This window comes from Ascoidea rubescens, assembly GCF_001661345.1.
Source record: "Ascoidea rubescens DSM 1968 unplaced genomic scaffold ASCRUscaffold_8, whole genome shotgun sequence".
In the NCBI taxonomy this organism is placed as follows: domain Eukaryota; kingdom Fungi; phylum Ascomycota; class Saccharomycetes; order Ascoideales; family Ascoideaceae; genus Ascoidea; species Ascoidea rubescens.
Genome location: NW_017962920.1, coordinates 522982 through 548738, shown reverse-complemented (window position 1 = coordinate 548738; position 25757 = coordinate 522982). Strand labels below are relative to the sequence as shown.

Here is a 25757-nt window from a genome sequence, read left to right as displayed (position 1 = left end):
AGCTCATCCTTGGAAACAACAGGTTTCTTACCCTGATAACCTGGAAGATCGTGCTCCTTCACTCCCCTGTCGTACTTGCTGGACCAGTTGGGGGCTCGCTCAAAGCCATTGATGGCGAACTGGTAGTCCACAAAGGCCTTCTGGATGCCTTCTCTGCTGGTGGCCACAAAGGGCCCATGCTGCACAATTTCCTGCTCAAGCACCTTCCCTCCAACAAGCACAAACTCAGCGCTCTCCTTTGCGTCTTTGCCTACTCGCCCAGCAACACCATCGCCATCTCGCTCAAAGAACACACTGTTGTACTGGGGGATCTTCACACCATCCACCACCAACGATCCTCCCAACACATACATGAACACATTGAAGTCGCTGGGAATGGCCTGCTCAAAGTGTCCACCAGGCTTCACTGTGTAGTGGTAGTAAACCACTGGAGTGTAGGCCAACTCTTGCACAGACTGCACACCATACGACTCGCCACTGATCACCTTCACCTCCACCAAATCGCTAGGCCTGGCAATGGGGATCTCTTCTTTCTTCAAGTCTCTGTATCGAGGCTCGCACCCCTTCATGTTTGCCGGCAAGTCCACCCACAATTGCATGCCCACACAAGGGCTCTTGTCGTCCATCTCAACAGGAATCTCGCTGTGCACAACTCCTCTACCAGCCGTCATGAACTGCAAATCGCCAGCATACAACACTCCCGACGAGCCTGTGAAATCTGCGTGGGCCATGGCTCCTCCCATGATGTACGAAATGGTCTCCTGGCCACGATGAGGGTGTGTGGGAAAGCCGTTGGGAGCAGCAGTGTTGAAGTGGTCCAACATCAAAAAGGGTGTGAAGTTTCTCATCTGCATTGTTCCAATGGACCGACGAACCCTGGCTCCAGCACCTTCGGCTTGTTCCATTGCCAAAAAGTATTTCAAAATTGATCTTGGGTTCATATTGTTGTTAATTGAGTGTATATTGAACTGAATAAGAGTTGACTGAATAAGAGTTGACTGAATAAGAGTTGACTGAATAAGAATTGACCGAATAAGAATTGACCGAATAAGAATTGACTGTATTGATTGATTGCTTCAATTGATTGATTGCTTCAATTGATTGATTGATTGATTGATTGCTTTAATCAATAAATAGTTAAATGCGATAATTTCAAAATATCCACTTGAAATCTTCGATCGAATTTGGCCGCCTTATATATGATTTCAATGCACTAGTCTCTGTCAGTTAGAATACAATTGCAATACTATCACAATACTATCGCAATGAATGGATCAGTAATATATTATTAAGAATGGAAATGGAAGCATTAATAATACATCAATAATACATCCCTAATCGAGTCGCAATGCATGCTGCAGCAAGCGTCGATGACCAGATGTGGCCGTGATACACCACAGACAGTGGAACACACCGTGCGTGATGTGTCAGGATCGGATAAGCACTGCACACAATATCTGTTGTTCATCACGTGCAACACCCGTACATTTATGTGGACACAGATGGGATTGGAAATACAATAGGCATAATTGGGCAATCAGATAGTCAATTAATAATAAGCAATAATACCATAATAATACCATAATAATACCATAATAACATAAACAGAATTACAATACATTATATATAATTATACATTATATATAATTACATAATGTGTAATCGAGAATATAGTCTCGAATAGCCTTGAATAACCTAAACAGTCAACAATATCCATTCATTCGCCCCTTCACTCGTTCGTTCATCACTCATCCAGTCATTCTGTGATTCTCTCCATCACAGGGTATTATTTATGTAGACTTCTAGGTTTTGCGTTGGCACTTGCAACTCCAGATATCCATGATAACTGTATCAGTTGCAACCATTCAAACTACACTCAGACTGTATCAGTGGAGCTATGACAAAAGTATACAATTCATCCATCACAGCTCCGAAAGGTGAAGGGTCTATGGGCTAGTGCGTTGTTGAAACGAAAAGCAAAGCAAAGGCAAAAAAAGCCGGGCAGAAAGAAAATAGCTCAAGCAAGATCACTTGTTGCAATGCTGGCCCACAACACTATTGATACAGGCACAGTACAAATTCCTTTTTTCTGACTTTCTTTTGTCTATTTTTTCAAGTTTTCACTTTCGATGTTCCCACTCTCTGACACATTTGTACCCGTCCTGCAAAGGTGGATGCTGCAGCTTTCCAAAATTGCGGGTTATGAAAGTCGTAGCCAAGTTATTTCCACCTACTTGGATGACCACGCAAGACACTGCATTCATCCGCGGTACTTAAGATCGGAAATAGATAACTCGGTGGTAACTGCCCCAGTCTTTTTTCACCTCAATTGCTTAAAATTTATTTCAAACCCTTTCTGGTTTTCATTTCCGGCTCAGTTTTTTAATGACACTCAGCTTCACCAGCTTATCAACTTATCATTTTTGCTTATTCAACTCATTTTGCTGCTATATTCAATCCACAAGCTTAAATATATATTTTGGCTGCTGGTGAGAACTTGAATTGATAACAATGTTTGTCGATAAATCAAATGGCCTGGTTTTTGTCCACCCTACCGTTTTTGAGTCAAATTCCTCATCGCTCTTCTCATGTCCTACCTCTTTATATCAAATTATTGTTCCAACAAATGAAAATGCTTTGAACCCCTGCTTTTTATTAAATTTTCAAGTCTATTTTGATGTGCTTTTTGCTTTGTTTTCCTTTATTCAATTTGTAAAATTGGTTACCAGTTCACAAAAATTGAAATTGAAATATGGAAATATACCCAATTACAACATTTCTCTTAACTTAAAAGATATTGGTTTTGCTCAATTTTTAAAAATCATATTGGTTTTAGCTCAAAGCTTCTTCGGCTTTCTTGTATTTCATTCCTCTGCTGATTTGACCTTCACATCGTTTCTTTCACTGTTCTTATACCTTTTTTTTTTTGCTTTGCCTTTGCATATAATCGAATATTACCAATCAACTGTTCCTTCAAGTTCTTTACTATTATATTGGCTAATCAACTCAATTTATCTTTTGATTTTTCCCATTCAAAGATTTTATACAAAATGGCCGATAATTTACCCCTATGACTACCACCTCATTAATATTCATAATCTCGAGATTTTTATGGCAACAAATTCTTTAATCATTTTTGTTTTAGAATTGCTCTTTTGGCGTCCCTATTATAAATTGATTCAATTTCACCATTTAAATCAATTGGAAGTAAACAACATCCATATCTTCTCTCGTTTATCTTACTCATGGATGAACCCATTAATAATCACAGGTTATAACCAAACTTTATCTCATGATGATCTACCTCCTTGTCCAGAAAATATTAAATGTCAAGTCTCAACTTCTCATTTCAAAAACAACTTGAACAAACAATTTACCAAAAATCATAATAATAAATCCATCAATTTCTCCAAGTTTATATTTGATACCGTTGGCATTGATGTGATTCTTGTTTCAATGTTGCAATTCATTAATGTCACTGTATCTTTTATTCAGCCTCAACTATTCAGACTATTCATGGCTTTTTTTTTGAAAAGAAAAGTCAGCATAATATATAATCAATTTGCCTTTGATTTTTCTCAAGATATCAATCAAAATTTAAACAACGAAGCTCAAGACGATCAAGGTCTTCCCATTATTGCCGGTGTACTAATCACTATCGGCATGCTTTGTGTTTCTTTAATTACAACAATTTTATCCAACCAGTATTTCTATAATATTTTCCAAGTTGGGTTTAAAATTAGATCCGGTTTATCAGGCCTCATCTACGATAAAGCTCTTAGACTCGCTCCAAATAATGACAAAATTAAAAAATCCAGTGAAATTGTCAACCTTGTATCAGTCGATCTCTCTCGAATCCAAATGTTTGTTCTAAGAATGGAAGTACTAATCTCTGCCCCTCTCCAATTCATATTGTGTATGATTTCCCTCTATGATCTAATGGGCAATTCGGTTTTTGTTGGTCTTTTGCTCGTGCTCTTCATTGGTCCATTTAATGGCGTATTAATAGCTGGGTTTCGTAAATTGTTTGAAAAAAACATGAAAAATAAAGACTTGAGAACTAAAAAAGTCACTGAAATTCTATCCTCAATCAAGAGTATAAAACTTTACTCTTGGGAGCTGCCAATGCTTGAAAACTTGAAAAACGTTCGAAATAATATGGAGCTAAAAACATTAAGAAAAATTGGTGTTTTTGCAAGTCTTTTAGAGTTTTCCTGGTCTTGTTTTCCATATTTTGTTTCTTGTATTTCTTTTGGGTTTTTCTATTATTTTAAGGGCGAAAAGTTAACATCCGATATCATATTTCCAGCCTTATCTTTATTCCAAATCTTAAGAGGATCATTATTTATGCTACCGGCAATCATTACTGCTTTAATGCAAGTTTCAGTTTCTGTGAAGAGAGTTAGTGAATTTTTGGTTTCAGAAGAAACTGATCCGGATCTTATAGTCAAGTTGTCAAGGGTAAATCATTCCGGCGAAGTATCTGTTGAAATTACCAATGGAACATTTTTATTTAATAATAATCAATCAAAAGATAATAATAATAATAATAATAATAATAAAACTGATAATGTTCAAGAAAATAATACCTCAAACAACGGCAAAAATATTAAAAAAAAAGTTGATGATGAAGAGGCTCAATTACTTGAAAATACAATCCCTGAAAGAAAAGTTGCATTGTCAGATATTAACTTCACAGCAAGAAAAGGTGATTTAACATGCATAGTAGGAAGAGTTGGATCCGGAAAATCAAGTTTTTTAAAGGCTATTCTTGGGCAACTCCCAATGGACAAAAATCAAAATACTGATTCAAGGTTAGTTATAAATGGTTCAGTGGCTTACTGCTCTCAAGTTCCTTGGATTATGAACTCTACCATTAAGCAAAATATTCTATTTGGTCATAAATATGAAGAAGATTTTTACCAACAAACAATCAAAAGCTGTGAATTGCTTTCAGATTTGAAAACCTTTCCAGATGGTGATGAAACACAGGTTGGTGAAAAGGGAATTTCATTGTCTGGAGGTCAGAAAGCTAGAATCTCTCTTGCTAGAGCTGTTTATTCAAGAAGTGATATAATATTATTGGATGATGTGTTATCTGCAGTTGACGCACATGTTGGTAGAAAGCTCATCGAGCAAATATTTTCCTCAAAAGGATTATTAAATACCAAGACAATCATTTTATCAACGAATAATATTAAAGTTTTAAGAGAGGCTAAGTGTATATATTTTCTTAAAGGAGGAAAAATTGTACAATTTGGAGATTATAATTCATTAGTTGAAAGTGGCAGGGAATTTTTTGACTTGATACAAAATTCCGATTTTTCTAGTTCAGCAAAAGAAGATGTATTTCAAAGTAACTTAAAAACTAGTGATACTGATGAGGAAATTGATAGTACTGATGAACCATTTGGTGAAGAGATTAGAAGAATTCCTACTACTGTGACTGTTCGTAGAGCTAGTGTAGCAACTATCAAAAGGGAATCCAAAAGTGGTCAGATTGATGAAACATCACAAAAAGGAAAGGTTAAATTGTCGACATATATTGCTTATGCAAAAGCTGCTTCTTACTCCGGAACATTTTTGACCATTTTTTCTTGTATTATGACTGTTGTAATTGATCTTTTTAGTAAATTATGGTTGAAAAAATGGGCAGAATTGGGTGATAGTGGAGATTCGGATGAAAGTAATCTTTTTTTGGTTTTCATTTACACATTGCTTGGATTTTGTTCTGGACTCAATATATTTATTGGCTCACTTATTTTATGGTATATTTCAGCCATCAATGCAGCAAGAAAATTGCATGACGATATGGCAAATTCAATATTGCATTCACCAATGTATTTTTTCGAAAGTAACCCAATTGGTAGAATTTTGAACAGATTTACTGAAGATATTAACAAAATTGATGAGGTCATTCCAAGGTCATTTGAATCATTTTTTGTTTGTTTTATTGGTGCTGTATTTATATTAGGTGTTATTGGATTTAATTTGCCATCTACATTAATTTTTATGGGTGTATTGTCGTTGGTTTACTATTATTATCAGATATATTACATTGCAACCTCTAGAGAAACCAAGAGATTGTCTAGTACTTCAAGAAGTCCAATTTATTCTCATATGCAGGAATCCTTAGATGGGCTAGAAACAATTCGAGCATTTAATCAGGAAAAAAGATTTATAATATTAAATAATCTCAATCTTGATTACAACCTTAGAGCTGCATATTCTCAGCTTTCAGTATCTAGATGGTTAGATTTTAGATTAAATGTATTGGGTGCGATGATAATTTTTATGACAGCGATCACTTCTGTTCTCTCGCCATCAAAAAGATTGGGAGCTGGATTAGTTGGTATTTTAATGACATATGCTTTGCAAATTACTAATACTTTGAATTACTTGGTAAAGACTGTTGTTGAATTGGAAACTAATTGTGTTGCAATTGAAAGAGTTTTAGAGTATAGCAGATTGCCAAGTGAAGCTCCATATATTATTGAGGGTAATAGACCACCAAGTAATTGGCCCGAAAAGGGAGAGATCAAATTTCAAAATTATACTACAAAATATAGAGAAAACTTAGAGCCTGTTTTAAAGGAAATTACTATAGATATCAAAGCCCAAGAAAAAGTTGGTATTGTTGGGAGAACTGGAGCTGGTAAATCTACATTGACACTTGCATTGTTTAGAATTCTTGAAGCCAATGGTGGTAGTATTTTGATTGATGGAATTGACATTAAAACTCTTGGGTTGTATGATTTAAGAAGTAGATTGAATATTATACCCCAAGATTCTCAGGCGTTTGAAGGATCAATCCGTCAAAATTTAGATCCTTTTAATAAACATAGTGATGAAGAACTATGGAAAGCTTTAGAATTGGCTCATTTGAAAGAACATGTATTAACTATGGGAACTGATAAACCTGAAAATGGGGATAACGGCAATCCTTTTAATGAAACTACTATTATTACCAATGGTGATAGCAGTACCGATGCCAATACCAATAATAGTGGTAATAGGGATGATGACCCGAGCGAAAATAATGGCAAGGGATTAATGGCAAAGGTTACAGAAAATGGAAAGAACTTGTCAGTGGGACAAAAACAATTGTTGTGTCTCGCTAGATCATTGTTAAGCTCATCAAAAATATTGATATTAGACGAAGCAACCGCAGCTGTTGATGTTCAGACAGATAAAATTGTTCAAGAAACAATCAGAAAAGAGTTCCGAGATAAGACCATATTAACAATTGCCCATCGGATCAATACTGTTATTGATAACGATAAAATTCTTGTTTTGGAAAATGGAGCTGTGAAAGAGTTTGACAGTCCAAATAATTTGTTAAATAATAAAGATAGCTTGTTCTACAGTTTATATCAAGAAAACCAAAAAAGCGAGCAATAGAGAATTCATCTGAGTTGATTGCTGCACTGAATATATACCAGATAATTTTGTTTTATAAAAATTAATCATATATAATTCACAAATACACAATAAATACAAAATATATTGTAAACTATAAATAGCTAAGACGCATTAAATCAAATAGCATGTTCCTCCTTTACAACTGTTGTCCGATATAGTGTAATGGCTATCATGGCACGCTTTCACCGTGCAGACCCGGGTTCGATTCCCGGTATCGGAAAAAGTGCTTTTTTGAGCTTTGATATTATTCTTATTTTTTTGATAAGATGTTTGTGGGTTTGTACTTACAGTGATAAGACAAATTTGTTATCAATTTGACCAGATTATTTATTAAGAAAAAAACCAATTAATTGGCATATGATGGCAATTAATTGTTGAAGAAGAACAGGAAAAGAGTGTCCAATAGGGCACAAAGAAAAAGCAAGAAACTAAAAGGCTATAAAAAATGTCTAACTCATCGGATAAATCATAAAAACAGTCCAAACAAATAATTCGATTTTTAACATTAACCATTAATTTTGATTTTAACATATAATTCAAACTATTGGAATAACCATTAAAGCAGAACTTGACATATCTATAGACCGTTTTCTATATTCATCAACTTAAGCAATAACACAAATGTTTGGAAAGTAGGTTCCTGGTGGATCATAATTGTCTTTATTTTCACCTTTGGTGTTGCGAGATGATTGCATTTTGGAAATTAGTGGTTTAAAATTGTAAGAAATTAAGATAATTATAGATTGTAACAAGTTATAATTGTTGATATTCTAGAAATCATTATCAAGTTTAGAACACATTTTGCCCTCATTTTATATTATTTCTAAATCTCTATAAGTTTTCAACAATTTTAATAATACTCATTTAATTCATACAATTAAATCACACATCTCAATTATCAAGTCTTGCAAATGGAATAAATTTACACTAATTTTCAATACTCATATATTTGATTGCCAAATTTTCCTAATTAGGGCGTTTGAATGGAATATAGTTTCTCAAAATTTTTGTTCGATTTCCTAATCCAGAACATCAATGGTTTTTCCTCAACCACTCAAACTAAAGATCTGTTTAAATTTGTGGCGATAGAAAAGAAATTGTTTATCTGACATATTAACATATGTTTTTTTATTAGTAGTTCCTGAAAGAAAACCATTTCATCCAACACAATTACTATTTTCAGAAAACTCAATAAAAAACAGTCCTCGACTGATTAGTTAAATCCAACCCAATGAATAAGCCTTATGTCTTATCACATTTTGAGAAAAAAAATACAGTAGGTGGTTTTTGATTTATCAAATTGTTTCATGGTTTTAAATTATTATGCCAAATTGGTACTTGTGTTTTAAATCAATTACCCGAAGATTGTCTAACTTTGGTTTTTTTCAATTATAAAACACATTTCCAAATTTTTTGTTTAGATTTTATTTATGATTTTAAAAAATAAGATCCAAATATGCACGATTAAAAATGAATTAATGCATATAATATGTTTGTAAAGTTAGCCATATATATTATGATTATTCTGCAAATTATGAAGTAATTAGATGCAGTTTTGGGAAAATAATATCAGTAAGGTTTTCAAGATCTCAAAATAATTGAATAGTAATTTTTAGAAAATCAGTCTTTCAAACAAGATTAATTGGGGAATCTTATGTAAATTTACATATTAATTACAAAGAACAATCACTTGTCTCAACCTATTAATTTTGTATATTTTTTTTTATTTTAGATGATTCCTCAAAAACTCTAAAATATGCATAATCGATTTTAATAGTTCTATAATTTTATTTATTATAGAAACCACAAATTTATATTATAATATGATTTAAGAAAACAAAAAAAAAAGATTAACAGCAAATAAAAACAAATCTAGAACACAAAAAAAATAATAAATTATAATTGGAACAAAATCGTACATTTTTTGAAAATAAAAAGTAAAATGAAAGAAAAAATAAAAAAATACAACAAAACAAATTGAAAGAAAAATTCGAAAACAATTAATAACAAAATTAAAGAAATAACATTATAATAAAATCAAATTAGTAACATCAAATTAAACAAAAAAAATAAATTATACAGGCAGTTTTTCATTTGATGATTTAGAACGAAAAATATTATTGGGGTATTTAAACAGATAAAAGGCTTTAAAAGGATTATCACCTAAAGAATCCACGGAATAATGAGGATTATTTCTCTTGGGAGGAATTTTTATTGGATCAGTTTGAGAAATTTCTAATTTTTCATTTTCACTTGTTTTTTGTGGGTTTTTTGTTCTCTGTTGGTCTATATTTTTTTCATTGTTATTTTGTTCATATCTTAAATTTGACTGATTAGTTTTTATATTATTTGTGCTGGCAATACTTTTCAACTCTTTATCACTCAAGTTTGTAACAATTGAATTTCCATTGCTCTCAATTAATGCAGGCAAGACCACTGAGCCAAAATCGGAACCTTTATTCAGAACACCTTTTCTGTTTGTATAAGAATTATTATAAATATATTCATAGCTCAGTAGACTGCTTCTCCTTCTTCCCTCTTCATAATCATCATCATAGTCATCATCTTTAATATCAATTTCTTCGAATTCTGTGTTGCTTTGATCTTTAGGTTCATTTTGATTACGAGTATCAAATGGAACATTTTCTTTTAGTATCTGAATAGATCTTTGATTTTTATGGGATTTTAATCTATAAACATCTGGAGGACCAAAAAACCTAGTATAAAAATCGCCAGGGGTGCTATATCGATAAACATAATTGCTATTGCTTGTTTGTTTTTCTTTTGTAGAGTTTGTTATAATCATATTTGAAGTGTATAACTGTTCTTCAACTTTTTTATTCATTTTATTTATATGTTTTATTATTAAAAAAATCAATAAAATAAACAACAAGCAGCTTAAAGTAATTCCAGTTAATGAAACTGCTTGACAGGTTTTATTTTTCATACAAGTATCCCACTGTTTAAACGAATCTGCAGTTGAGATATTATGATGGGTTGTTTGATTTAATGCAACATCTTTTGATGATTCGGATAAATCTTTTTTGGAAAGCTTTGAAGCTTCAAAAAGTGTAAGATTCAGATTTCTGCTAAAGAAAATTTCAGTTTCATTATATAAATTATCAAAATCAATTGCATTCATTCTTCTGTTTAAAAATATAAATAAGTATTATAAGTATTATAAATAATGTAAATAATTAGGCGTTTTTTTGTTTTTTTAATACTAATTTTTGTTTTGATTTTTGTTGGTTTATTTGTGATTTTATTGTAAATTTTGTAAATTAATATAAAAATTATAAAAATCTGGAAAAGTTTGATAGGATGAGGTTTTTAAGTATCCTTCTTTTTATATTGAGTTGAGAATCTAAACTATTTTAAGAAAAATGAAGTAAATATATTGCAATTGCAATTGTAATTGTAATTGTAATTGTTTTTAGTATTATTATTTTGAATTGGGTTTTATTGACTATAATATAGTATAATATGACAGTAATAATTAAAGTCCAAGATAAAATGAAAAAGGCTGTGATAAATGTCTGGAATACAAAAAATGTGAGTGTCAGAGGTTCAAATGATAGAAATGTCAATCTTAAATATGAAAACTGTTGGACGACTTTTCATGATAAACATAAGAAATCAAATCAGTTAAGAATAGTTATGGATGATATGATTGCAAGATATAGAATAAATAGAGCACGATAATCTTGTTGATACTAGTAATTCATAGTGATTTGTAGTAATTGTGATATCAGTTATTAAATATAAAAAAAGAACTGTTAAAATTGAACCGGTTTCCTCTACTGATAACAAACAGAATTTTAGATCATAATTGGTCTCAATCAAATGAGCAAACAACCCAATAATAGAATCGATTTTAGTATTTCCTACCACTGAGATGTCAAGAGTTAAAAAGAACGAGTAATAAAATTGCACAAAATACTGTAAAATATTGCAAAAGATTTGCATCAAGGACAACTTTAAAAACTAAACAGAGTATAAATTTTGAGAATTTTTTTATTTTTTTAGAGTTGGTTGAGTTGAAAATTGATCTCAAATTGATTTTGGATTGATAAAATTTGGTAATTTTTCAATTTTCCTTTTTGCATCATAATAATTGCCCATAAGATTATTGATCAAGCAAATAAGATAACTCTAAAATTGGTCCAAATAAATATTTCTTTTATGTGTTTGTTAGAATATAGAATTTGATCTTCTCAAGTTGTTTCAGGGTACTATTTCCTCCAACCTTATGCTGAGTGAAGAGGTTTCTGGCCAATGAATTCCAATCAAAGTACCTGATGAAGTAAGAAGATAAAAAAGAAGTTAAAATAATGAACCTTCATAGGAGAAAGTTAGAAACCGTTTTGATAATAAAAAAAGCAACAGGTTATCTATTTCTAAGGCTAAAGAAGTCTGGCCAATAAAATGGTTTTATTCTGTTTATGTTTCAATTGCATCTGATTGATTATTACTTAAAGAATGATGCAAGTGTGGGTTCTGGGCAAACCGAAAGAACGAGTAGTGAAACATTGACCAGAGATTACCAGTTATTTAATAAGCAAATGCTATCAGCTCATTGGAAAGTGTCTGCCTTGATGAATTTCACCTAGAGAATGGACCGGACTGTCTTTGCCTTGGGCAAAATAAAGCAGTGATGAACACATCATAAGTCTCGGCCACAACCAATAAGGACAATCAGAAGAGAACTGGAGCTTCTTCACAGCTCCCACTGCACAAATTTCAAATTTCATTATATTTGATTACAATTGAAGAAACACAAATCTTCTGCATCGGCAACTCGGCATTTGAAATAGCAGCATGTAATGCACTTCTTGCAGGATGCACATATACCGATAACCACAGAAAGAAACCTTATAATACGTTTTATACACGTGATATGTAACTGTTAAAGCAGTCACATATCCTTTCTGAAACTAAAAGCCGCTGAATTGCTTTGCTGCCCTAGCGTGCCAGTCATTTGATTCTGTATAGGGCTCTGTTAGCTGCTTAGGTGTATTTACACGTGCTTCTCTTGCTTTTTTTCCCATTTGCCTCAGCATCATATAATCAAAATCATCCCTTTCAGTTTTTTCTGTTGTGTAATCTTTGTATCTTGGAATTATCTTCTAATCCTACTAAGTCAAATAACTACATTTCAAAATGGTATGTGCTATTCCTGCCTGTCCCTATTGATTAATATCCTAATCGCCGGTAACATTGGTGCGATCCACCAGTCTTCTTATCTGTTGATAATAGCCTGATGGCAATGGCAATACCTATAGTAAATCATATTGTCACAGCACCAATCCATCCATCCATTATCATCATCATCATCAATATAAACCTTTGATTATTTTACCAGTATCGCCTTGGAAGCTCTTATATTGGATTGTAATACTAACTCTTTGCTATTTTCTTTTTTACAGGGTAAAGTTCATGGATCATTAGCTCGTGCTGGTAAAGTCAAATCTCAAACTCCAAAAGTTGACAAAACTGAAAAACCAAAGACTCCAAAAGGTCGTGCTCGTAAGAGAATGTTGTACACTAGAAGATTTGTCAATGTTACTTTAACTAATGGTAAAAGAAAGATGAATCCTTCTCCAGCTTCTTCATAGGTTCAATGTATTTTTCATATTGGTTTGTTGCGGTAAATTTTTTTTTCAATAAAGTACAATAATATAATCATATAATAATTTCATATTTTAATAGTATAACTGTATTTATATGAACTCGTTGTAATCTCTGTAGCGTCATTTTGCCATTGAGCATTAGTTTCCAGCTTATCACGGCTCGATATCTCTTATTTTGTATTAAAGCCCAAAAAAACCCATCTCCGTAACCCAAATCGGTGGTTTTGAATAATTCTGGAATAATTCTCTTTATGTCATGAAAACGTCTTCTCACTTTCACTTTATCCCCATCAATTACACTTATTTTCCCTATCAATTGTGTTTTACAGCTATAACAACTGATCCCTTTTTGTTTAAAAATGTCTTCTGATGATGAGTTTTTTCTTAACGGTAGCGACTTATTTCAGGAACCTGAAGAATTTTTGCCCAAACAACTACCTTTCCATTTTGCCAACTACAAAAGAATCAATCCTCCAAAGAATCAGCCCTCTGATTTAAATTTGAGATTAATTGGTAGTTCGCCATTATGGGGCCATTTACTATGGAATGCTGGAATATTCACTGCCAACTTTTTAGATAACCCTTCAAACGAACATTTAATTCAAAATAAAAATATTCTTGAATTAGGTGCTGCTTCTGCTTTACCAAGTTTAATCTGCTCTTATCATAATCCTAAAAAGATTGTTATAACTGATTATCCGGATTTCGATTTAATGGAAAATATCAAATTTAACGTTAAAAATTTAATTCAAGACAATCAAAATAACAAAGATAACAAAGATAACAAAGATAACCAAAATATTCTTGTCAAAGGTTATATCTGGGGTAATGACACAATCGATTTATTGAATTTCATCAATAAAGATAATAAACAGACTGAGAAATTCCACTTAATTATTCTATCTGATTTAGTCTTCAACCACACAGAACACCATAAATTGCTTAAAACATGTCGTCAGCTTTTAAGCAAAGATGGTAAATGTCTTGTCGTATTCACTCCTCATAGACCAAAATTAATAGATAAAGATTTAAACTTCTTTGAACTCTCAAAATCCTATGATTTTATCTCACAAAAAATTGACCTTGTAACTTGGAAACCAATGTTTGAAGAAGAAGAAGAAACAATAGAAATTAGATCAAGAGTTTATTCTTACTACTTATTGCCCAATTGGTCTTGATCTTAATGAAAAAAAATATATTAATAATTTTAGAATAAAAGCTAATATACAGTTTATATAAACATAAATAAAAATAATCAATAATCAATCATGAGTAAAAGCTAAAAAAAACATAACTTGAAACAAAAGGTTTATCCAAAAATTGAATTTTTCCAGCATAAAGAAAAAAAAAATTAAACAATAAATAAAATCAAAATAAGCCAAACAAACACAGCAAATCATATAATAAGCCAAACTTTATAAGAAGAGAGCAAAATGATAGATATTAAAACTTTACTCGGGCTTTACAAAAAAAGAAAAGAAAAGAATAACACCAAGAAGTTTTTAGTCAAACATTTTATAATTACAACCAACTGTCACTTCCCCAAAATCCTCATAAGCATAGCAAACGGTACCAAAGGGACAATTGAATTCAACCCATTGATCTGATTGACATAAAGCATATTTTCCATTAGAACATGATATAGCACCATTTAAGCAAGGCTTAGAAAAATTTATTTTATCGAAATTTTCATTCAAACAGTCAGCTAATTCGGATCCTTTTAATAGAGTGCATACCTTTGGAGCCAAAATAATTACTTGATCATTTTGAACAATTCTTTTCCTTAAAGTTGGAGAATGAGTAACTGTTTGATGAGCAGTAGCTTTAGTAGTTGTGCAAGGAACACTGACATATGCAGTGGCAGTTTTTATAACTTCATAGGCCGAGGTTACAGCAGAAACAAATGTTTTTACTTTTTGATTTCCTGAATCAAATCCTTGAATATTGTTATTTTCATTATAATCACGGTTATTACGAAAAGAAGCATAATTTTGAGCTCTAGTATATGTATAAGGTTTATTCGAATACTGATAGGTGTTTTGATAATATCGGGTATTATAGTTGTTGTTGTTAATTGTTGTAGTAGTGGTTGTTTCTATAGTTGTTTCCAAAGCAGTTTCCAAAGCAGTTTCTAAAGTTATTTCTAAGGTTGAAGAAATTTGAGTGGGATTTAATGGGCTAAAATATTGTGTTGCGGTTGTTGTTGTTGTAATATTTTCAACGAATTCATCAATTTGGCCATTATCGTATTCGAGGTACTGACTACCATCGTATTGACCATCATCGTATTGAGTTGAATTTGAGGAATCGACATCAGTATAATATATACTATCAGTTGAAATGGGTGAAAATGAGGATGAGGATGGTGGTGTGATAGTTGAAGTTGAGTCGAGGGAGTAATCAGATGAGATAGTTGGTTGAGATTGTGATTGAGGTTGGGATGGGGATTGTTGGTTTGATTTGAGGTAAGCGTTAACTTGTTGAACAAAATTGAGACCATTTTCCTGATTTGTATAAGCTTGAGAAGCATCCCATAGAGAAACCCCACCAAAGCTTGAGTAAGAGCTGATTTGATCAAGAGTTTGAGCAACAATGCTTGAGGAAACGTAACCAAAGGAAGCAGCAGATTCAGCGGCAGCTAGAGTTAGATATAATTTGATATCTTTATTGTTAAAGTTTTGGATATTTTGGACCCATTGATCGAAGTTGAAATAGTCTGTGCCAATGTTGCAATAGTTGTTATAGAATTGGATTAAAGCAAAGTCTATATCGGATTGGATTAGAACATCGCCTAGGGATTCATCAGGATAAGGACATTGAGGAGTTGCAGAGATGTAATATTTTTTCAGAGAAGATTTGAAGTAGGATCTTAGTTCGGAGACTAGAGTTGGATAGCCAGTTTGGTCTTTGTTTTCAATGTCTAGATCAAAGCCATCTATTACAGCATCGCCAAAGGGTCTTGTATTACTTTCACCCTCGCCAAATAGGTTCCATAAGGTTAGAGCAAACTCTGCAGCTTCATCGTCGCTATCAAAACCATAGCTTTCACCACCAGCAGAGCCACCTAGGGAGAGTAAGATGGGAATGCCTAAATTTTGGCAATATGAGATGTCTTGAGCTATTTCGTCGCATTTTAGGAGGCCATTATTGAAAGAAGATGAGGAATCGCAGGCGTTTGCAAAGTTTAAAGTGGGGGCGTTTGAGCTGGAGCCAAAGGGGAATTGGGAGATAAAGGATATAATAACCATGTCGACATTTCTGGGATCGCAGTAGTATTTAAGACGTTGTTGAGAAGTATCAGTTGATTTTGAATTCTGACCCCAGAAGAGGATCATGTTATCCTTTGCATTTAGGTCGAAAGCAGCACTAGAAAGTTGGAACAAGCTGAGTAGGATGAATGTTGAAATTGGTAAAAGGGATAGAGAAAGCATTTTGAAAGAATCGTGATTATGATTATGGTTATGATTATAATAAATCTAATTATAATCAATCTGATTAGAATGACTAGTATGAATCTTTTTCGGTGTAATATACTAATACCGATTTGATATATTGGTAATTTTTTATTAATGAGTGACAATTTAAAAGTGATTTTTTTGTTATTGGTAAAGGATAGAGTAAGTTAATTGAAATTGATTATATTTATAGGAAAAAAAAGCTATAAGAGAAGGAATTAGTTAATGAGTTGATTAATTTTAATTTTAATTTTAATTTGAAATAAAAATAAAAACGAAAAAAAAAAAAATAATGGTGCTGGAATCATGGTATAAATAAGAAAATAATAAACAACAATAAATTAAAAAGAAAAATGAATTTACCAAATTAGCTTATACTAGGAAAAAAAAAAGGGAAATTAATGACAATTGCTGGAGATTGTTGAAGATACAAAAGAGAATGGAATAGAAATAAAAATCGAGATTGCATTCGAAGTTATGGATGATTTGAATCAAACTGAATAGGATTATAAGTTGGTGAGTTCGGTTGAATTGGGAAAAACTAGAAAGCTGGATCGAAACAAAATAAACTGTAGAATAAACTCTAGGGTAGGTCCAGTTTTATGTTGTAGCAGAATACCAAAGCCAGAAGAACCAATGTTAACACTTGATTACCACTTCATTTGCACTTCATCTACACCTCTTCAATACCCACTACCAACTCCCTAACAATAGCCTAAACACCCTCCAGTGCAGACACGCCCTCCAGCACAGCTCCTGTTCCCAGGCCCTGGATCAGCCCAGTTTCTAAGCACCTCCTCGTCATGTTCTGTGTTTTATTATATTTGCTTTCCTGTTCCCGTCTTCTCTTTTCGACTGTTTTCGCCCATCTCATCACTTTGCTGTTTCCACTGCAGATTTCCCTTCTCGGCACCACCCGTTCACACAGACACACGCGTGATCACAACGTGAATGTTACCACGTGAACTGATTGACTTACACCAGACCGCTTTGTTTGACGGGGCTGTGTGTTTTATGTCAACTCACCGCAGGCTCAAAACACCAATTTGGGTTCAAAAAGCGAGTTTCAGAAAACGAGTTTCAGAGCGTTTCGCGAGCTGGGTGATGAGGTCACTGTTCAAGGAGCCACTGTTATAAGAGGGCACTGCTTGAAGAGGCATTGTTTGAAGAGACACTGTTTGAAGAGCCCAGGAGAAAGTGCCCAATGAGCTGCTGCTCTGGGCTGCCCTTTTGGGAATGGCACCCATCCCATTGGCCACATCGCTCGGCTCATCGCAAACTTCCCGATCGGGCACTATTTGTACCACCAATATCGACCATATCGGCTCTATCGACTCTATCAGCAACAGCAACTTGTTGTCTGAAGACCCACTTTGATGCTTATAGAGTATTCTCTTTGACAGTATTCTCATATTCTCTGCTCATCATCGAGTACCTCTCAAACATGTTCTTGCACTGCGACAACGTTGATCGTGAATTGGACCCAGCTTTGCCAATTATTCTCCAATTTCCCCCCTTCAGATTCTCTACTGATTCATGGAACAAACTATCAAACACCTCTTATATCATTCAATTGGATGAATCCTTCAACAAGGACAAGGCCAAGCTCATAAGCTATTTCAAAACAAACAAGTTATTCCAAAGGACCCAGATCATCGCCAGAACCTATCTCAGCACCAAGTTTGATCGTGAAATCATATCGGTTTTTCCCAAAGGCTTGAAAATTATTTGCCATGCTGGTGCCGGCTATGATTTAATCGATACTTCATCTCTAATCGAAAGAAAAATACAGCTATCGAATGTCCCCATCTTGAATAATCCCTCAACTGCCGATACTCATCTTTACCTCCTAATCGGTGCAATGAGAAACTTCTACAATGGCAGAGTTAATCTCAATAAAGGTCTATGGAAAAATCAAATTTGTGCTGGTGCTCCAATTGGCCATAACCCAAACAACCAGACCTTAGGTATCCTTGGTTTGGGTGGAATAGGCAAAGAGATCTTGGAAAGAGTTAAACCTCTAAACTTCAAAAAAGTTATCTACTACAACAGATCAAAACTATCTCAACAAGAAGAAAAAGACTTGTCCTTTATCAACCAAAACAAATCCCTAGATTTATCCTACGTATCCTTTAACGATCTACTATCTCAAAGCGATGTCATCTCTCTTAATATACCACTAAACGATTCAACTTTCCATATCATCAACCAAGAAAATATCCTTAAAATGAAGGACAACGTCGTCATCATCAACACCTCCAGAGGCGGTATCATTAATGAATCACATCTATTGAAATACCTTAAATCAGGTAAAATATCCTCCTTTGGAACAGACGTCTTTGAAAACGAACCTCTAGCTTCTCAAGAACTAATTGACTTGCCCCAGGTTATCGCAACTCCTCATATGGGTACCCACACTTATGAAGCAATAGCTGGGATGGAAGAATGTGTCATTCAAAATATTTACCATTACTTAAGCACTGGCAAAGTTCAGAATATCGTACCTGAACAATTAAACCATCCTAATTTTGTCCAATAAGAGATATTAAATATTAATAAAAAACCCAAAACACATACACATACATACACACACACACACATCTATATAACTCATTACATACTTAAAGCCAATATTCAATAAACATTCAATAAACACTCAATAAATATTCAATAAACACTTATATTATTCCCATTATATCCTGATAAAACAGCAATTTCAATACACTTAAAACAGGTTTATATCACATGATATCATTCATCTCAAATTAATTAAAAAATTAAAAAATTAAAACCCTCTAGAAACAGAAGTTTCATATCAGACAGCAAAAAACATCTTAAAATATCTTAAAATATCTTAAAATATTTTTGAATCAGATTAAATTATATTAAATAAAGAGGAAAATGTTTAGAAAAAACTCACAGAATATTGCTAAAACTCTTCAAACTTTAATCGGCGATACCTCTCCAGAACTACCTTCCATTACTCAAAAAATTCAACAACAATTGGATATTTCTCAGAAGAATAACCTAAGAAAACTTTTATTTATTGATCAATATTTGTCCTCTAAATATAACTCAGATACAAAATATAAATCCTCTGAATCCAAAAACACACAAATACTTATTACTTCCACAGTATCAGAAAATGTATCTAAAAAATTAAATCTCTTGGATAATCTAAACTTACCCTTGGATAATTGCGAAAAGGCAATCCTTCTACCTTCTTTTCTATATCATAACAAAAATAGTAAAAAGATTTTGCCCACTCCCAAATCTAATAAATCAAATTATACTCCTAATAACACCTTTATTTCCACTAAAAAAAATAACCATCTAGATATAATATCTACTAGATTGGAATTATTAAACTCTTTTAATAACATAGAGTTGATCAATAGCTTAAACATAAACTCATTAAATCATTTGAATTATAAAATCCTAAAAACTTCTTTTAACAACCAAAAATCTTTCACAAACATAGACCTTTTTCAAGACTATTTAAATATACTAAATGCATCTTCGATATTAATACTACTTGAAGATAAATCCAAAAACCTATCTGATTTATCATTTTCAAGGTTAATTGATATCTTTAAAAATGATCAAGCATTTAAAAATTTGAAAAATTACAATTTTTTTAAATTAGATGAATACATTTTTGCACTCGCATCTTTATATAATTCATTTTCACATTTTAGAAATTATAACCAAAAATTTATTACTTATTCAAGTTTAAAACAATTTTTTCAAAAAGGAACTGATGATCTCGATATTAATAATACAAATGAAATTTATAAGTTGATAATTAATAAAAAGATTATGAAAAGAAGAGAAATGAATAATGATTTATCTCAAAACAATGATTTCAATCATGAAGAAATTAAAAAATTAATGAATAATTTTTACTTGATTTCAATTAATTTTGAAGAAAAAAATAACGAAAATGTTGAAAATGTTGAAAATAATGAAAACAATAAAAATAATGAAAATGGTGAAAATGATAAAAATGATAAAAATGATAAAAATATTGAATTTGATAAGTTCAGTAAACTAATTAACAATTACTTAATCGAAAATAAGAGGGATTTAAAACTTTTACTAATACAATTAAACTACAATTTAGTACCAAAATTTTATGAAAATATCAATTTATTGGTTGAAAAATCCAAAGAAATTGAGGATCTAAAGAATACACAAAGTAATTATGAGTTATATATGAGAATTGCTAAAGAGCGACACTTGTTAAGTAAGAGTGACAATAATCCAAAAGATGCTAATCAAAATCAAAATGAACTAAAAGGCTTTATAACAGAATTAAGCAAGATACATTTGTTTGATATCAGCGAGAGCAAAGAAAATAATCAAAATTGTATATACTTACTAAACAAAAGTGAATAAATCTAAGGAAATAAAGATATAAAGAGATCAAATAGATTAAAAAGATAAAAAGTCAGTACACTTTAATACGCTTAATACACTCCATACAATTAAGCAATGTCATGAGGTGAAATCATATGAATTACTAAAATAAATAAATATGCATGTAATTACTATTAAAAACAATTTTTATTTTTTTTATAGAAAACTGTTTTTATTTTTTAGACAATCTTTTTTTTTTTAATTTTTTTTTAATTTTTGTTGTCAAGTGGTTTGAGTGATTTAAGTGTTTAAAAAAACCAAAAAAACTAGTGGCTCGCAATTAAGAGAATTGGTAAGCCAATATGACTTAATTGAAATTGAAATTAGGTAAACTGAATGGAAGCATAAGAGTAACATTTGTTTAATTGAATAAAAAGCAGAGACAAAACCAACCTGTGATCAGTTTTGATGAAATTGATTAGATTTTTTTGATAATATAGATAAAAAGAATTAGAATTAGAGACAAAGCCGAATAAGATTTTCTCAAGTGTTGAGAAAATGAATTTAAAATACAGAATATAAGTGAAAATGGGGATTGAGAATTTGAATGTGAATTGAGAATTTGAATGTGAATTGAAATAAAAACGAGAGTGAAAATGAAAATGAAAACGAAAATGAAAATTTAAATGGCAAATTCAAATGGCAAAATTTAATGGTAAAATTTAAAGGAAATCACAATTTTTGAAGTTTGTATTGAGATTTTTATAATATTTAAAACACAGCATAACATTTTAGCAACATAATTTTGATGGTAATAGGATAAGAACAATCATAAATGGAAAAAAACAGCAATCAATGGCTATGTATAATTTTAGAAAAATAACAAAATTAATTTTCTTAAATTCTTGTTTTAATAAATTTTTTTTTCATTTAAGGACGATTAAAAAGATGTGCTTTTTTTTTTTATTTTTCTGTTGTTTTTCTTTTAAGACAATAATTTCATTGATTAAGTTAAGTTTTCTTAAATTTTTTTTTTTTTTCATTTAATTTGAATAGATTTTTGTGCTAATCAAAGATTTTCAACTAAAAAGATTGCCGATTTATATTTGTATATATATATATATATATATATTTATATATAAAAATATTTATATAAAGATAAAAAAAATTTTAAGTGTTACGAGTGACGGATCAGTAGTAAAAAAATGTGTTGGTAATAGTTGTAAAATTATTGATGCCATAAAAACAATAAGAATACAGTTGTTAAGTCCTTAATAGCTATAAATTTTGAATTTGATAATAGTGTAAAATTTAAAAAAGAGATCTACATGAGATCTACATGAGATTTACATGAGATTTTCAAGAGATTTAAAATATTTAGATTGATATGACAGAAATAAAGTTTCAATTGAAATTCAGAATTGAAGTTATGATTTAACATTTGATTATAGGTAAATAAACCCAAAGAAAAAAAAATAACTCTATAGAGATTGAGTTAATAGTTTAAGTTGAATAAGCGAATGAGAGAGAAATAGAGTTTGATAGAGAATTATCGCTTAGTATGGTGCATTAAAGATTCCTTGAGTGGATGTTTTTTTAGCAGTGGAAAGGCTTTTTCAGATAAGGCAGTTGAAGTGAAATCGTAACAATAATTCAAAAAAAAACAACAACGAGAAAAAAACATCAAAAAGCAAAGCAAATTATAAAAGGAAAATTTTAAAGCAAATGGAGGTGGAAACAAAATGTTGAAAACCGAATTCTAGAAATTATAAAAGTTGCGAACCAAGTTTTATAAAATCCTTTTACGTGATTAAATATTATGAACATCTTGAACATTTTGGATGGTGTGAAGATTTTGGATATGAATATTTTGAAAAATTCCAACATTTGGGAAACCACTGCAAGTATAACGCAAGAGGAGGAAGGGAGTGAAGAATAGAGAAAAGTGGAAGGGTGCAAAAAAAGAATAAAAAAGATAAGGAAAAAGGTGATAGGGTTGAAGAGAAAGAAGATAATAAAAAAGTGAGAAAATGGTAGAATGGCTCGTTTTGCGGTATAATGTCTTAGAAAAGTGGAATCAAAAAGGAATAATTACATTCCTGTTATTAGAACATTGGAGAGGTTTGAAAGATTTGAGATGTTTGAAGTTAGGATGATTGTGTGATTATATGTGCTGCCCAATTAGGCAAGCGTAAGAGTAGGACAGGTTTTTGAGCTAATGCAGGTGTTTGTTAAAAGAAGGTTCCAGCTGGCAGCCGTCCGCACAGGACAGAGGCCATATTCAGTAACAGCTGTCAGGAGATAGCGGAGGTGCGTGAACAGAGGGAGCATGAGGTAAGCATCCGGGAGTGCTTTGTCAGCCGTATGCGTGACACAGAGGCGCGCGGATGCGGTGGCGGACTTTTTCCAGCTGGACACAGGTCGAAGAGAGGATGGAGCACAGATCGTGAGGTTGTCAGTACAAGAGAGTGTGACAGTGAGACAAAGAGATACTGAGATATCGAAGTATCGAGATAGTGTGCTAGTAGAGTAATACAGTAGCTGATAATGACACCAGAGCTAGTTCTTGATCCCCAGTTGAAGTATTGGGTGATTCTCCCCATCTCATTTGTTATGGTGATGTTTGGTATTCTACGTCGGTATATTCAGGTCTTGATAATGGCTGACAGCGGTGGGAATGGTGCAAATAAGAAGGGAGAGTACAATTACAACAATGCTGAAGAATTGGTTAAATTGAAGCAAAAAACGTTGATTGGCAAGTGCAGAGCATTTAGAAAGAATTGCTTTAATTTGAATAGTGAGAGCTTTAAGAGAAGACAGGAGATTTTGTTTAAATTGTTGGATGAATATATCAAAGAAGAGGACAATAGGGAGAAAATGAAAGGGAGTGAAAGCCAAATGTCCAATCCATTATTTGAGCCAGGAGGACTTGATTCTATGATGAATATAATGAAGGGGAATCTAGCAAATTATATTCCGCAAACGGTTATAATGGGATGGGTTAACTACTTTTTTGAAGGATTTATTGTTATGAAATTGCCATTCCCATTGACCAATCGATTCAAGACCATGTTGCAAAATGGGATTAGAACAAGAGATTTGGATGTTAAGTGGGTTTCATCTATTTCGTGGTATTATGTCAATTTGCTAGGGTTACGATCTGTTTATAATTTGTTGTTAAACGATTCCAATATCGGTGATGAAATGTTGATGGCCGGTAATATCAGTTTCGGCGGAAATAACAAAACCGGTAATAATAATAATGGCCAACAATTGCAATTGCAACCTGGTGGTCCATCTATGAAAAAGTTGATGGAAAACGAAATAGAAAACATTAAGATTATTCAGTATCAATTTGACTTAAACGATATTGAAAAAAGAGTTTTAGAATACTATGATTGCTAGTGCAGCTAATTACCATGCAAATGACAATTGCAAATGAAAATTATAAATAAAAACTGCAAATGAAGATTGAAAACAAAAACGTAACTACGTAAGTAAGCACACAGGCAAACAAGGAAGTAAGTGGACATATACTCATATACTTATCCACTTATACAGTTACACACTCATACGCCAATGTTCCCATACAATCTAATTATACAATCAACTCATATTCAGGGACTAGTGCAAAAGAATAAGTACATTTCAGTAACACAGGTCAGGTTATCAGGGGTCCAGACCTAACCACCATAGCAGACCAGGTCAAGCAACAGTGCGAAATAGGGTTTGTAAAGGGACAGCAAACATTGTTCTCTCTAACCATCAATTCCTCTGGCTTTAAACTAAGCTCCAGCAGCAGCGTTGGGTATACTTTTACAATGCTTGATTCTATTATCTGCCATTTAATCCAAACTCGCAAACACGCTTTCAAACTGCGTTGGAGCTAAAAATGGGGTTTGGTGCCACAGACACGCACGTGCACCAAGCGGTTATATTGTTCTCGCGCATACGGCCGCATTGAGACTTATTCCCAGCTGCGTACACTGGTTTGGGCGAATTCCCCGGCCGGACTTCCCAATCAGGATGCTTATGCCGTGCAAGCCTGCACTTCAGAACCTGCGGTCGTGCTGTGCGCTATCTCCGTCGGCACTTGTACTCAATCGGGCGCTTCCTCCGGTCCCCGGAAGCGCAGCTTTGGACAAAAAGTGAGGCCTAATCAATTTGATCAGTAGCCTCTTCCAAATTGGGCGAAACGACCTTCTAATCAATTTAATCAATGGGTTCTCTTTGATCACTACAATTATTCTCTTTGCTTTTAATCAATTCAATCAATCTTTGGCTGCTTTCTGGTCAATCTTTTATTCTGCTCTACTTTAGAATTTAGTGCGCCAATTCTAAACTTTTTTCTTGCTCTTGTCGCTACTTCTCAGTGCTTTTTGGCCTGGCTAAATCCTTTTTTCTCCTTCTTAATAGTTTTGGCTTTCTAGTTGCCATAAAAGAATAGTTTATTTTTTTGTTTTGGCTGATTCTAATTTCACTCTCTTTAGTTAAATTTATATTAATATATATCTCTTGCTTCTTGTGTTATTTTTATTTTATTTTATTTTATTTTATTTTATTTTATTTGCCTTTTTTTCCACTTCCTCTTCCTTGAAGGATCTCTAACCATTGACCTCAACTACCTTTATTCCATCCAGAGTAACCAACACCATTTCTAAAGTATATCTGCTTCCTCATATAAATACTTAATCTGACCTGTACTTATCTATTCCATCTATCTTCATCTATATATCGTTCTGCTCTATCCTGTTTACTGATTCTCTCTTTATTTTTCTCTTCTCTAATATTTTTTTGAAAAAGAAAACAAAAGAAAAATTTTATCTTTCTTTCAAAATGTCTTTAATCCAGAATAATTCTGTCACTTCAATAATACCAATCAATAATACCA

At 32.4% G+C, this 25757-nt stretch overlaps 9 protein-coding genes and 1 non-coding gene across 10 annotated transcripts; 8 read left to right on the top strand and 2 right to left on the bottom strand.

Annotated features, from left to right (window-relative positions):
• The first annotated feature begins 2361 nt into the window (after nt 1–2361).
• On the top strand, nt 2362–7481 carry ASCRUDRAFT_76455 (uncharacterized protein). Its single transcript, XM_020193477.1, has one exon. The coding sequence runs from the start codon at nt 2512–2514 to the stop codon at nt 7399–7401; it is 4890 nt and encodes a 1629-aa protein (XP_020046785.1). The 5' UTR covers nt 2362–2511; the 3' UTR covers nt 7402–7481.
• An 89-nt stretch (nt 7482–7570) lies between these two features.
• Nucleotides 7571–7642, top strand: ASCRUDRAFT_t101. Its single transcript has one exon. It is a non-coding gene; the product is annotated as a tRNA-Glu (tRNA).
• A 1816-nt stretch (nt 7643–9458) lies between these two features.
• Nucleotides 9459–10408, bottom strand: ASCRUDRAFT_76454 (uncharacterized protein). Its single transcript, XM_020193476.1, has one exon. The coding sequence runs from the start codon at nt 10265–10267 to the stop codon at nt 9497–9499; it is 771 nt and encodes a 256-aa protein (XP_020046784.1). The 5' UTR covers nt 10268–10408; the 3' UTR covers nt 9459–9496.
• Nucleotides 10409–10935: 527 nt separating this feature from the next.
• ASCRUDRAFT_81419 (uncharacterized protein) lies at nt 10936–11124 on the top strand (the record flags this gene model as incomplete). Its single annotated transcript, XM_020194615.1, has 1 exon — nt 10936–11124. The coding sequence occupies one exon, from the start codon at nt 10936–10938 to the stop codon at nt 11122–11124; it is 189 nt and encodes a 62-aa protein (XP_020046783.1).
• Nucleotides 11125–12437: 1313 nt separating this feature from the next.
• RPS30A (40S ribosomal protein eS30) lies at nt 12438–13152 on the top strand. The gene is made up of 2 exons (XM_020191226.1): nt 12438–12585; nt 12849–13152. The coding sequence occupies exons 1-2, from the start codon at nt 12583–12585 to the stop codon at nt 13035–13037; spliced, it is 192 nt and encodes a 63-aa protein (XP_020046782.1). The 5' UTR covers nt 12438–12582; the 3' UTR covers nt 13038–13152.
• Nucleotides 13153–13411: 259 nt separating this feature from the next.
• Nucleotides 13412–14230, top strand: NNT1 (S-adenosylmethionine-dependent methyltransferase; the record flags this gene model as incomplete). Its single annotated transcript, XM_020194939.1, has 1 exon — nt 13412–14230. The coding sequence occupies one exon, from the start codon at nt 13412–13414 to the stop codon at nt 14228–14230; it is 819 nt and encodes a 272-aa protein (XP_020046781.1).
• A 1149-nt stretch (nt 14231–15379) lies between these two features.
• CTS1 (chitinase) lies at nt 15380–16465 on the bottom strand (the record flags this gene model as incomplete). Its single annotated transcript, XM_020189473.1, has 1 exon — nt 15380–16465. A coding segment is annotated over one exon (1086 nt), but the record flags the coding sequence as incomplete, so codon positions are not given.
• Nucleotides 16466–17951: 1486 nt separating this feature from the next.
• Nucleotides 17952–19046, top strand: ASCRUDRAFT_35868 (D-mandelate dehydrogenase-like dehydrogenase; the record flags this gene model as incomplete). The annotated part of the gene is made up of 1 exon (XM_020190648.1): nt 17952–19046. One exon carries the CDS (start codon nt 17952–17954, stop codon nt 19044–19046), a length of 1095 nt encoding a protein of 364 aa, XP_020046779.1.
• A 1290-nt stretch (nt 19047–20336) lies between these two features.
• Nucleotides 20337–21074, top strand: ASCRUDRAFT_76449 (uncharacterized protein; the record flags this gene model as incomplete). The annotated part of the gene is made up of 1 exon (XM_020193475.1): nt 20337–21074. A coding segment is annotated over exon 1 (560 nt), but the record flags the coding sequence as incomplete, so codon positions are not given.
• A 2339-nt stretch (nt 21075–23413) lies between these two features.
• Nucleotides 23414–24271, top strand: EMC3 (ER membrane complex subunit EMC3; the record flags this gene model as incomplete). The annotated part of the gene is made up of 2 exons (XM_020190652.1): nt 23414–23546; nt 23589–24271. The coding sequence occupies 2 exons, from the start codon at nt 23414–23416 to the stop codon at nt 24269–24271; spliced, it is 816 nt and encodes a 271-aa protein (XP_020046777.1).
• Nucleotides 24272–25757: the final 1486 nt, after the last annotated feature.